Source organism: Zootoca vivipara, chromosome 1, assembly GCF_963506605.1.
Source record: "Zootoca vivipara chromosome 1, rZooViv1.1, whole genome shotgun sequence".
Lineage (NCBI taxonomy): Eukaryota > Metazoa > Chordata > Lepidosauria > Squamata > Lacertidae > Zootoca > Zootoca vivipara.
Window position 1 is genome coordinate 75,218,643 of NC_083276.1, and position 13,788 is coordinate 75,232,430.

Here is a 13,788-nt window from a genome sequence, read left to right on the forward strand (position 1 = left end):
ATGTTGTTTCAGTGTGTGTGTGTGTGTGTGTGTGTGTGTGTGTGTGTGTGCATGCGTGTGCGCTGTTAAATAAATTAAATGCAAATCTTTCTTTACTTACAACAGAGTTCCTTGGATCGCCATTTTCCAGGGTCTCCACCTTTGCGGACACAGTCCCGGGAGTACTGACTGAGAGTGCTGCATACACAGCTGGCAACCAGGTCAGAATGAGAAGATTTCTCAGAACAGCTGCACATATCTTGAATACAGATGGCTAGGTAATCATCAATAGCAACCACCGTCTTACAATTCCCAAAGTGGGATAGGGCCTCCTTGCACTTAGATTTCTGTCAAAGAGAGAAAGTGGTGGGGAGAGAAGGGGAGATTGGAGATCTTACATGTACAGCTTCAGTACCATAAATTTACTTACTTCTGTGGGGTTGCTTTGATACTTAACATGTGAGGTTCTGGCTCCCCGATCAAAGTATGTGTATCTGCTACTGAGAACACTCACTGTCACCTCTGTTATCTTCATTGAAGGGGGAAGTTCCATGTATATAGCTTTATGCATGTGTGGAGCAATTACTTCCACTAAAGTGAATAGGGAAACATTTGCAGTGAGGAGCTGCTGCCCTTAGAGTGATAAAATGGAAAGCATACCATGAACAGTGCAACTTACGTATCTATTTTTGCATTTATCTTGCTGTTGAGAGTTGTCTTGCCGCTTTCTTTTGTCTCCAATTACATCAGAACACTTCTCTGTTGGATCATCTACTTTCTGGAGGTTTCCAAACTGCCATGGGAATAGTGGATAGCCTGTAAAATCCCACCAGTAATAGGACTTTACTGTGCAGAGTCAATGTGCCGGTTTAGGATTACAGCCTTACTCTCAGTTTTGAACCCAGCAATCACCCATCCATGATTTGAAGCATATAGTTTGTACCGTTATAGTTTAATTTATTTTACAAATGAAGAAACAAGCAAATAGTTGTATCTGTACTCACAGTGTGTACAATTGCTCTGCATAAAGAGAAATAAGGAAGCAGGCATTTATCTTCCAGCCAGCCTATACATAGAAGGTATTGTTTAGAATGCCAAGAGGAATATTTTATTACATGTGAAATAAGAGTTCTGAGTGATAAATTCACATGCTCCTTTGTTTAGTTCAGATACCAGCCCAGATTTAAACAACATTTCACCCTTGGCTACCTTACCAAGCGCAGTGATTGCATTTTACCCCAAATGTATGTACAGGAGATTGTGTAGTGGGCTAGGACTTCTGAGTCTTTGGCTCAAATCTCCACTCAGCTATAAACAGTGGTACCTCGCAAGACAAATGCCTCGCGCAACAAAACACTCGCTAGACGAAAGCGTCTTGCGATGTTTTTGGTGACTCGCAAGATGAAGTTTTCAATGCCCGCGCTTCGCAAGATGAAGTTTTCCGGTGGGTTTTTTGTTTGTTTGTTTGTTTGTTTTGCCGCGGCAACCCGCGCTTTGCAAGACGAAATTATCGCTAGACGAAGCGACTCGAGGCACGAATTCATTTCGTCTTGCGAGGCACCACTGCTGCGGTCAATCATGATCTCTGTTGTCTTGAAGGTAAAATTTCCACAAACCCAGCCACAATTCCTGAGATCTTTTGAAAATGGTTAGGATACAAATGTGATGGTTTCTATTATTATTATTATTATTAGTCAGCTATATATATTTTAAAAATCCTACCGGGCAGGAATAAATCATTTTTGTCATTGCCGTCATAGTTCCCACACAAACCACATGTTTCCCCTTTGTAAGTATCTTCTAAATCGAGCTAAGAAAAAATAGGCAAAAAGACAAACAATTTAAACATATATACAGATACCTTCATAACTATAATGCATTGTACTGTCATGAGGTCTCAGATTGAGCTGCCCTCCAGATAGAACTATATCTCCCATCAACCCCAGCCAGCATGGACAATGGTCAGGGCTGAAGGGAGATGTAGTCCACAATATCTGGAGGACACCATGATGGCTTCCCCGTGGGAAACTGAGCACAATTGCTGCAGTGGTATTACCACACAGAGGCTAGTATTTACTCCATTGAATTCTCTTTCTGAACATGGAATTAAATACCCCTCTTATTTATTTTTAAACAATGTGTTTTTTAAATAAAAAAGCAAGGGGGAAAGAAATGACTGTGCCACAATTAGGCCATAATTAGTCAATTTTTAAGCACACAAGCTGATGTTGGGTTGTGTGGCTTCCTCTTCTAGTGATAAAGTCAGAGATACCAACTAAAAATCTGCTATCTTCCTGACATTCTCAACAGTAGAACCAGAAAGGAGTTGTGTGATTGTCTCACTCCAAACATAATTCCAGGGCTCACAAAATGATTCTTTATATAAATAAATTAGCTTTATGTGTATCCCCTTTGTTCATAATATCGCTAGAAGATGGCAGTGTGCAAAGACTGTGGCTACTCAACACATTTTGTATTAAAATTCACTAAAACAACTAACTGGAGCTTCATACTAGGAGAGTGTCACCCCAATTCCACTTGAGAGTCAGGCCTAGTTTGGAGGTAATTAGGAAATAAGGATATTTGTCTTCTACTAGGACAGTCTTCAGACTGAAGGGCAGAAGAATCCTAAAAGAAAGAAAAAGAGGGGGGAACACAAATGAACAAGCACCCTCGTTGTCTCATGATCAAAGATATCCCCAACCCGACCTATTAATTAAGCTCAATGGCCATTCCTCAGCTTTGATCTCTCCCCTCTCAGACAACTCTTCAGACAACCAAGAAGGACAGATGGGAAGGATGGGAAGCAGAGGTTGGCTGTTGAGAGAGAACACTTACATACTGTTCTTGCTGTCTTTTCTGTGAGAGACGGACCAATATGTTCCGTTATGCACCATACCAATAAGCCAATATGCACCATACTGATGCTGCTTGGCTGAAGGACACAGAGTGGCACTTGTGACCTCATGCTGATACTGCCTGCTGGGCTGCCTGCATGTCAGAGACCAGCCATTGTGAGCTCATGTTGATGATTGCTGCCTGAAGAAGCATGCAAGCTCCTGATGTTGGTCCTGAGTGTAGGAAATCACCCTAATCTGGGGCCACCACTGTTTGACATTTCTCAGCATTGGCTATCTGATTTCAGACCCAAGAAAACACTGTTCCTAGTACACAAGAGCATTCATGAGAACACAGAAGACTACCAACAGATGTTGAGCCAACTCACGTCTTCCCATCTACTGTGATGCCTGATTCTTTGACCTCCAGAAGCACTCCATCTATAGTGGCTGTGAAATAGATGGCAGTCCCCTTCTTGAGGCTCCGCATTATATGGATAGTGAAGTCCTGGTGACTGTCTTTGCAGTGTGAAGCAAAAACATAACGGCAAGTTCCAGTGAAGTCAAATTTTGCACGGTCAAATGTCTGAAAGTGGAAATTACCCCACGTAGAGCATTCACTTGTGGTGACAGCAGGACGCTGAACTGCAGAGAAAATAAGGATGGTGGCAATGATAAAATGCCCTGCAAACATTTATTTATATGGCCTGGCACCATAGTTACATATCTTTAGGTGGGGGGGGGGGAATGTTCCTTTTTCATCATGCTTTGGCTTTTAATTATCCACAGCCTCTGTGAGGGGGCGGGATGTTTTAATATAGTTAAAAAACAAAACAAAACTGTCTTTAGATTTTTCTTTGTTTTTTTAATCCTGGTTTTAATGTATCTATTTGCTTGTTTTTACTGTAAGTTGCTTAGAGTTACTTAGGTTTAAAAAATGACCAGGGCCGGCTCTAGGTAGAGCGCCGGTGGCGCAGGGTGGTAGGGCACCGGGCCGGTAGGCGGGGAGCTGCGCGACAAAGCCGCGCGGAAGCCATGCTGCGCACTGCAAGGGCAGGGGCACCAGAGCAATCTCCGCCCCTCAGCGCCAGGGCGCCCGACCTGCTCGATACTGCCCTGAAAATGACCAATAAGTTTCCTGCTTGGCAGGGGGTTGGACTGGATGGCCCTTGTGGTCTCTTCCAACTCTATGATTCTATGATTCTAAGTTTAATTATTTAAACAGAGTCTGAACTTTTTGAAGGAGAGGGTGAAATGAACAACACAGATCTTCAACACGGGCAAACGTGTATGTGTCCATTGTGCTTTTGGACATCACTCTTCCTGACTGAGCTGGGTCATTGGATTCACAGAGCAATATAGTGCGGCTCTTGTAAGATCTTCTCAGAAGCTGCATGACCCTAATAAGTGAGGCTTTAGCAGCGGTGTCAAGAGGGGGTGGATGGCATGTATGCAGGCCACCACCTTCCCATTTAGCCTCAGGCAGCGAAATGGGATGGGCTGTCCCTGGGTCAATAATAATTTGTTTTCCGTGGCACTTGGTTGCAGTTGTGTGATCTAGTCCCGTTGATTTCAATGAGACTTAAATGAGCTTAGCCTTCTCTCAATTAGACCCAAATTATTAAGTATTAGGCTGCCCAACACAGCCAATGGGCATGCTTTGTGACATGCAAGAGGGGGTTCTATTTCAGTGAATTTTTCATATTTAAATAGACATACTGCTTTTGGGTTATGGTCTTATTTGGCAACCTAGCAAGTATCAGTGGGGGGTGGGGCACAGAGAGGACAGAGGACATGACCTTGTAACATACTGATGTGACACTTGTAGGAAATACCAAAAAAGAAGGCTATCACAGTTCACATCACTACTTTCCTATTCAGTGACCTTTGCAGTATTATGAAATGCCTTGGAATTTGGATGGTTTCGTTAAAGGTTTATTTTCTCCCCACAACACAGAATTCTAAATTATGCTGAAGTGCCTGGGAGTCTTCATAGAAACAGGGGTCCCAGGAATTCTGACAGATAAACGACAATGGCTCTGTACTTTTTTAAGCACTTTGTGTAATATATACGTATAAAGAGTTTGTTGCCAGCACTGAGTTTATAGATATATCAGCCCAACATTGACTTCTGATTTTAAGTCAGTATTAAATAAAGCTGACCTAAAGCTAACTATCTTTCATGAATATCTTAGTCTTCTTTTTTTCAACTGGCTATTCCATGTGATATAATTTTATGTAATTAATGACATTGTATTTTGTTTATAATTTTTTGTTAGCCCACTCTGGGACTGTTTGGTGAAATACAACATCCAATAAAAGCTAAATTCTTTTGACTCAATGTCCTTTCAAAAAAGAAATAAATGAAGACTCTCATTATTTAGCCACTATGGTATGATTATGGTGAAGGTGATGATAATAATAATTGCTTGTTTGTTTAGATTGCTCACATTAGCTCTCACATTCAGCTTGGCCCCAGTTCTGTTCATGCAGCCAATCTGATTGATGAGTTAGCATTGTAATAAAACTCATTCCATGCTCCCATCTTGGGTGAAATCTCTCCTTGTGACTCATGCAGACTGGAGAAAGAAGACACAGTCAGGGAAAACTATTGTGCCAAACAGGATCAATGTGATTAATATCTACTCAGAAGAAAGCCTAACTGAGTTCCATACACCTTACTGCCAGGAAAGTGTGTGCAGGGTTATAGTTGGGGGGGGGGGGAGAAATGCCAGTCAATCACTATTTCAAAAGTAGAGACTATTCAGTTCAGTTCCAAACAAACAAACAAACAAACAAACTTCAAAAAGAGATTGTTTTCAAATATACAAATCTGAAAATATTGGTAAAGAACAGGAAAAAGGTAGTACATGAAAGAACTAATCCCTGAAAACTCAAATCTTTTTTCTCATTGTTTGCGAAGTCACCTGTGAAGACAGAGAACTGCAGAAAAGCAACCACTTCTATTTACCAGGCAGAATTATCTCCCCTCTCCCTGTCCTCTCTGTGTGCTGTTCTGGAGGTTCTCTCAAACTCCATAACAGATTGGGGGAAGGCATGTTGCCACACGGGGGAGACAAGGGGGAAGCCTCATTGAACTATTGGGAGTTTCTATGCTGGCTTCCACTAGTGCAGCAAGTTAGTTGAATCTGGCCTTAAGGGTATAACTGAACAATAGCTGAGCACTTTTACATCCACTAATATATATAAAAAGGGATAAACAAGTGCTTAATTTTTCTAACTGAATTTAATTGAATTTGCCTAAACTTATGGGTTGTTAGATTATCCCGTAGTTATTTCATTTGTTTACATGAAGATCAGATCAGACATATAGCAATGGAATATAATTAGTAGTAGACTTTTCTTACCTATCTGCACCAAAGTTTTGCCCTTGCAGCAACTGCAGAGTAAGAACAAAATCCATAACTGTACTCCCTTCTTCATTCCCATTATCCTATACAAGGTAGTAAACTGAAAAATATCTGCCAGGACAGGATTTCTTTCCTGGGTTTAGAGACACGTTTATATGGTACAATTATTTTGGGATTAAAAAAAGTGGAGCCATAAGATTTCCTCCTTGCTAATTCATGAGGACTGAAAGAAAGCAATTTTCCCCCCTCTCAGATATAAAATGACAAAAGGCATTTGGTTCCTGGATTCTGTAATCTCAAATTTAATCTTTGAATCTCAGGTTTATTCAAGCTTGGAACTGATCCAACTCTAGGCAGGTGTCAGGAAGCAATTCCCTGCTGGGTAAAACATAGAGTCTTGATCTCTATGAAAGGCTCCCCAGGCTCCCCATCTCAGTGGGTTGGGTTCCTGTGGGCCTGGGATCTCATGAAATCTGCCTCTAGCTATTAGTGCATGCTCCCAGTTTCCTGGGTCAAGTCGTTCAGTATTTTTACTCTGTGAGAAGGAAGTTCCCATGGTCATGGATAGACTTTTCTCTCTTCTATTTGTTTCACTTCTCTTGCTTCTCAGGTAGGAGAGGAAGGTGGCCAGCAAGTTACTTTTAAGCTATCTCCTTGGCCTTTGAAGCTTTTTCTCCTTCCAGACTAAAAATAGTGAGCCTATTTGACTGTGGTAAATTGCTTCAATGCACACCTTAGTTGATCCAGGCCTAAAGGACTGGGGCAGTCCACAGAGCCTTTGACAGTTGGCAAACTCCTTTTTACCCAGCTGGAAAGGATTTCTTAGCACCTGACCGGAAGTGGAAGAGTCCTGAACCTTAATAATCAAAATACGGCCCTACACCAGGGGTTGTGAACTGTCTTCAGTCCACAAGCTTCATTCCCTCAGCAACCTCTTGGGACCTCTTTACACAGCCAGGAAGCACATAGCAGGTGGTGCTGGGGCTAGCCAGTGAGCCCACAACCCCCTCATGTTTATGAAGCCTCCTAATATCAGTATTGCTTGATCTTAATCTTCTTTGGCGATCACTCGTAGCCAAGTAAGATTGTCTTCCATGAATACGGTTTTAACAATGAGTCTGTAAGTGACTGTGGAGGCCAATTCTGGATCCATGTGTCCTTCCACAATGGGGACATTGGTTTCCGGGTGGGAGTTGATCCGTTTCCAGGCAGGAGTTGATCATAGCACATCCTTGATAACAGCTTTTTCCTTTTGCTTGTACGACAACAGATCAAGCAAAGCTTATCTGGACTTATACATGCTCGGGCTATCTCCAAATGTTTGTGCAGTGCTTGACGCCTACATGTGAGAGCCTGCATCATTTACATATAATTACTGTGCTTTTCAGTTTAGGAATTGCAGTAATTATCACCATTACTGGAATTTCCTACAGTCAACAGAATCTGAATAGACATTATGACAGAGACCTATTACCAATGATGTTTCATAAATGTCTTTGCCCTGTAGACTGACATGTCAAAATTTATGACTTTTCACCTCTGGCCTACAAACCAGTTAAACTATAAATCCCATTTGTCACAGAGCTATGGTCTTTGGAACAACAGTTTTCATGGATCATTTGCCACAGAGCAGTGTTTGGTTTCAGTTACTGCACAGCTTAAAAATTAACTGTATGATTTACCTCATGAAGGTGGTAAATTGGAGCTGATTCACCACACCTAAAAAAAACAGTAGGAGTTATGAAGGTACTGCTTCTGTTACAAGAAGTCTGTGGTTGTTGGTTAACTTTTGATACATACATAAGGAAAGGAAACACAGCTCTCCAAGCACAGCAATAACAGCTTTAAAGCCTGCCACAATAATATCCACAGCGGGGTCATGGTTTCTCATATGGATTTTATCAGTGTTGTCGCAGAACAAGTCTGTATGCTATAGCCTGCTGATTGCAGCCTAGAACATGCCACCAGGATAGCATCATCTGATGACATATACAGAAGTATTGTGCTGAAAATCCATTGGTTGTGTCATTAGACCTCCCTCCAGAGGGCTGTGCCATAGTAGTCTGAAGTGATCCAGGAACTGTGAACTTAAAGTCACTTGACACAAGGCAGTAATCAGGACTGAAGGGCAAACTAGGTGGTAGGAACAAGGAGAAATCCAGAAGTCATGACAAAACGATAACCAATGATACAGAAACATGCTTCTCAAGCAAGGCTTGAACTGGAAGCCTGTTATACACCTTTCCTCTGATAAGGATTCATTAGTCAACTTGGATAAGTGGAGTCAGTTCAGTACAGGAATGTTCTTCAATGAGAACATTGCCGCCTGCAGTTCAGTGGTTCACCACATGAGGCTGTCACACACAAATTCCAGCAACTCATGTCACAAAGTAGTTACTAGCACTTCCCTCAACTTCTGCTTTTTAAATCTACTCCCAGATCTCCAATGACCTTTCGGTATACCAGAGCTCTCTTGCTGCCATTGCTCAATATTCTGTAAGTATGTATGAGTGTGTTCTGTGAAGTCTTAAGTGGGCCATTGTAAGCTGATTAATAGGCCCTCTGCATGAGAATCTCCCCATTGCCTTTCATTGGGTTAACAGCTCTGATGTCATAAATAGGTCACGTCACCTTGGGGTAGGTAGTTTAATGTTACAAATCTAAATGGCTTTCCAAGTGGAAATCCAGGGTTAACATGTAATGCTTGTTAAATCTAAGAAATATTGGCTATATGCCATGCTTTTAAATGATATTTTGCTAGTTGAAATCTTTGTCTTGTGTCTGATCCATTTAATAGAAAGCTCTTGGGCATGAGTAGACTGCACCTACTACTTATGGTATGTGATTATCACATTCATGGCTCATAAGTTCCAAACGGCTAATTATTTTCTCTGCTGTCATACTGTGTCTCCACAAGTGAATTTGAAATGATTTAATTTAAAGCGTTTTCTTAGGTGGCTGCTGACACTGACAAACTTATTCATTGTTGCACCGTGCTATGAGCATCTCAGATTTCAATTTTGTTATGTATACTTCTAGATCAGTGTTTCTCAACCTTTTTTGGGCCACGGCACACTTGTTCCGTGAAAAAAATCACGAGGCACACCACCATTAAAAAAGTTAAAAAAAATTAACTCTGTGCCGCCCTATATTATAATTATGACTGCAAGAAACACTTGCCAAATATTGCTTTCCAGCGGGTCAGCGCTGCCGAGTTCTTAAAAGATCCGGGTTTCTGATCCACCCCACCCGACCCCGCCGTCCCGTATCTTACCCTGTGCATGTTCTCGGACTTGTGAGAGGACGATTTGGTCTTCATGCCTCCGTGAATTAGCAACAAACTACCTTTTGAATGATGGAGATTGAATATTTTAAAAGTAGCTACTTGAAGTCCGCTCGATTTTCCAAAAAAGAGACACACGTGCGGCACTATTAGCTGCTGGGGGCTGCCATCTTGGCTAAAGGATTCTGGGATGATCCTGTCATGTGAGGCATGGGGGAAATGGAAATAATGAAAGCTGATTGGTCTGTGGAAACTTGAAGGGGCGAAGAAATAGGACGCCCAGGGAGGTGGAGTTTGCAGCTGCAAAATCGCCCTTCTCGTCGCCGCACGTCGCGGCACACCAGCCAGTGTCTCACGGCACACTAGTGTGCCGCAGAACAGCGATTGAGAAACGCTGTTCTAGATAATTGACTTTTGCAGGCAATAATGAAAAAATACATTTAAAGTACAATCCCATGCCTTGTCTTTGTTTTTAAACTGAAACTCCGCACCTTTTTACATGTTCAGCCATAGACTGCCCTATAGTGGTGAAAACCATGACTTGCAATACCAGCAAAACCCTGTTTAAGAATGTGACTTCAACTATCCTTCACTTTCTTTTAAAATTAAAAAAGAGGAAGTGTAAAAATTCTAGATAGTTATGATGAGAAAAAATCTTCCATATAACTTTCGTTCAAGATGCCCCACGACATACATGAGGTAAATAAATAACAACAGTAATAGTTTAATAGTCATTGATGTTTCACTTTTATTTCAAAAAAGCTATGCCTAACTACTATGGTTTTGTATGGGCATTGAGTGAATCAGCTAATATTTTGGAACATATACATCCTATTTAAAAAAATAATTTCCAACCCCAAAAGGAAAAGCTTGGAGCTTAGGAACCTTGGCTCTATAACTCTTGGTACCCAGTGCCCAGTCTGGCTATTTTATCCTTGCAGGATGCTTTCAGTCAGCCTTTTGGGTTTTCTATGGGTTACCTTATCCCTATGGCCATTTGTTCACATCATTGTTGTTTTTAAGTCAACAAATGATAATGTAATTAATGATTTTTTAAACATTGTTTGGGCATTTCCTTTATACTGAGATGAATGTATGTTATGACTTATGTTGAATAGCAGTCAGATGCAAGATGGATAGCAGTATTTGGCTGAAACTGAACTGCAGCACAATGCAAACAGAGCTGGCTGTGACAGAAATCACTGCCTTCTTAAATCTCTAGTGATGAGACACAAATCACAGGCAGCCAAGCAGTTGGAAATGCAGGGCTGGATTTGAGGGAAAGTTCTAGGGGAAAGCTAGTTATCACCAGCATATAGCTGCTACCGGTATTGAACTCCATAAAAGTTTGATGAAGCCACGCAGGAACATTGAAAAGAATGAAAATACCAGGGAAATAAACCCATAGACCACAAATGGCGCATGGACAGGCCATTTGTTGTTTCGGAAAATGTATAGATTTTGCCATTTTCTCTTGGAACTCCTAAAGCAAAGCTCCTGCTCACATAGGCTTAGGACAGGGGTTCCCAACAAAATTTTCTCGAGGACCCCTCATCGAGCCGCTATTGTGACAAGGACCCCCATTAATTCCTAATCCTAAAATTAAAAAGTGAGAGCCAAATTAAGAATCTTTTTTATACGTTTTTTACAGTTACAACAGAGTACTCCATCAGTATACAGTTAGTTTTAATTTTCAGTTCTTAATGAGATGGGTTAAATCTGTCCTTTGAGTTCATTATTTCTGAAATATTAGGTTCCAAACTTGAAACTTTCACTCTGAAATCTGACTGCAAATCTCTACCTGCCTACTAGTCAGCAGAAAATAACTTTTGGCTCCATTAGCACCTTTTTATTAAACAATTTTGGCTGAGTGAAACATATCCAGCGCCGTGGTGCGAAGATCCCTCCGGCGCCCCCCCCCAAAAAAAATTCCCAAGAATTGACAACCTTTTTTAGGCGGGGGACCCCCAAAGTTGTTGGCCATTTTTAGGAAAGGTTTCCAAGAGAAGAAGCTGACAAGAAGCAGCGGGTGGAAATTAGCAAATGCTAAGGAAAGAAGGGGTGAAAGAGAGAGGGAGGAAGGAGTCAGAGAAAGAAAAAGAGGGAGAGAGGGAGGGAGGGAGAGCCGCGCACAGCGCCCAAGCGGCTCTTGTTTTCTTGCTGGTACAGCGAGCTGGGAGAAGGGACGGACTGACAGGAGCTCCCGTCCACCACCACCCCTCCCAGCTCGCAGCAAAGCAAGCGGAGCAGGCTTGGTAACTGGCAGCAGGGGGGAATGGGGCATCCCAAAAGTGCTCCTCCTGCCTTCCATGCCTGCGTTCCAACGGAAGGCAGGCAGGGAAGGCAGGCGGCTCAGCCCGGGAGAGGCTGTTGCTTTTGCAAGCAGAGCTACAGCCTCTTCGGGGCTAGAGCGCCTGCGTTCCGTGGGCTCCTCTAAAGCAATTACTTCGCTTGCTTTAAGGAGAGCCAACAGAAGGCAGGCAGGCGGCTCAGCCCGGGAGAGGCTGTTGCTTTTGCAAGCAAGGTGACAGCCTCTTCGGGGCTAGAGCGCCTGCATTCCATGGGCTTCTCCCACCCAGTCACCCCTCTGTGCAAAGGGGGCTGATTTGTAAGGCGCCCGCACTGCTCCCTCACTGACAGAGGGGGTAAGACCACCACCCCCCAAAACAGTGGCCCCCTCTCTCTCTGGGGGTGGGGGTGGGCGGTGGAATGGGGTGGGGGAGGGGAAGGCACAGCTGCCAAGGTGAAGAGGCGACCTCGCGCCCGCTTCAAAGCCTCCCACCGGGTCCTGAATTGAGGGAGCAGGGGCGCCCAGCAGCGAGTCCGCCGCCCTCCGCCGACTCGGGAGTCTCATTGGGTCTCCTCGGAGGAGGAGGAGCCACGCCAAAAACTCCACAGAACAGCGTCTGGAGCTGCTGGCCACAGGCAGGGAGAGGGCGGGAAGGAGGCAAGCGAGCTCTGAGGCTTTCGGCGTGGCGCCTCCTCCTCTGAGGAGACCTAAGGAGACTCCCGAGTCGGCGGAGCGGATTGCTAGGGGCGCCACGCCGCGGCAGCAGTGCGTGGCGCTCCCGCTGCGCGCGCGCCGCTCGGTACACGCATCTTGGGGAGGTGATCTTGCGGACCCCTCTGGCATAGCTCGTGGACCCCTGGGGGTCCGCGGACCACTGGCTTAGGAAATCCAAGAGTGCAGGTATTTACCAACAAAACTGGATGCATAGACTTCGGTTTTTAAATGTGCTTTTAATTATTTAAATGTGCTTTTAATTATTTAAAGCAGAAAAGAAAATGATTCAAAAGTCCAAAACATAAAACTTTGTTACACACAGGGAACAATGACTTGCACTTTTTTTTTGTTTAACACAAATAAATAAAGCAATCATAAGGGGAAACAGTCAAAAAGGGCACAGATTTAAGAGGCATGTGGAAAGCAAGGGGAAGCAGAGAATTATTTTTGAAAAATGAAACCATGGGTTGTCTGTATAACTTTTCTTTTCACTTGTAACCTGTTGATTATCTCATTATATTCCCATCCTTCTCTTTGCCGAACCAATGGCCCTCCTGATACGAACCACGGCATTCTGTTCATCTTCCTGGAAGTCTTCCATGCTATTTTCTTCTGTGTTCTTCTGGGACTCGTGTGAACTGTTGCAATTGGTGTTGAGGCACTCGCAAGATTCCACCTGAAGGTACTTGTGTTTCTTGTTTTTCCCATCAGGGCACACCAGCGTTATCTCATTTTGAGACACATTTGACTCTCTGCAGCAAGTGCACTTGTGTTCCATGGAGTTGGCTTCAGCCGAGTACCTGTTTTTGTAGCACAAGAAGGTGAAAAAGAGTTACTCTGTGCCACAGATTGAAATTATGAGCAGAAACTCGTGTATGCTCAATTTATTTGCTAAATGACAAGATTCCTGTATTTTCACATAATATTGAATTGAGGATGGTGCGCTTTAAATAATGTGCTGTCTCTAATTATACCACCATAGCTAGTTGGTTGTTCTGGGTTTTGTTTTTTTTAAGATGAAGGATCAAGATACCAAAGTACTAGACCCTCCAAGTGTTCCTATTTTCCAGGGACGTCCCTGATTTAGAGAAGCCATTCCAGTTTCTTATTTGATCCCAGAATGTCCCACTTTTCCCTAGGGTGCCCCTATTTTCATTGGATAAATGTTGGAGGGTGTTGAAGTATTGAAGTCAAATTGGCTCTCACAGTAGAAAATAAGTTTTGATGTTGGTGCAGCATAGCAGCTAAAAGATTGGGGTTGAAGTCCTATACATATTTACCAATTACAGATGGAGGAGAAATTTGATTCAGTGT

The 13,788-nt window shown here is 43.0% G+C and overlaps 2 protein-coding genes across 2 annotated transcripts in view; both read right to left on the reverse strand.

The window, feature by feature from the left end:
• LOC118097524 (mucin-5B-like) overlaps positions 1 to 4,212 on the reverse strand; it is a 49,304-nt gene extending 45,092 nt beyond the window's left edge. The window contains exons 1-6 of the mRNA XM_060276781.1: positions 4,080 to 4,212; positions 3,206 to 3,461; positions 2,493 to 2,607; positions 1,702 to 1,789; positions 659 to 795; positions 101 to 326 (exon numbers count right to left, since the gene is read on the reverse strand). Of these exons, the coding sequence (XP_060132764.1) occupies positions 101 to 326; positions 659 to 795; positions 1,702 to 1,789; positions 2,493 to 2,607; positions 3,206 to 3,461; positions 4,080 to 4,212 (955 nt within the window). The remainder of the gene's footprint in view (positions 1 to 100; positions 327 to 658; positions 796 to 1,701; positions 1,790 to 2,492; positions 2,608 to 3,205; positions 3,462 to 4,079) is intronic.
• Positions 4,213 to 12,674: 8,462 nt separating this feature from the next.
• The window catches only part of MUC2 (mucin 2, oligomeric mucus/gel-forming), a 60,714-nt gene continuing 59,600 nt past the window's right edge, over positions 12,675 to 13,788 (reverse strand). Inside the window, exon 55 of the mRNA XM_060277210.1 lies at positions 12,675 to 13,274. Coding sequence (XP_060133193.1) covers positions 12,989 to 13,274 — 286 coding nt within the window. The 3' untranslated portion in view covers positions 12,675 to 12,988. The remainder of the gene's footprint in view (positions 13,275 to 13,788) is intronic.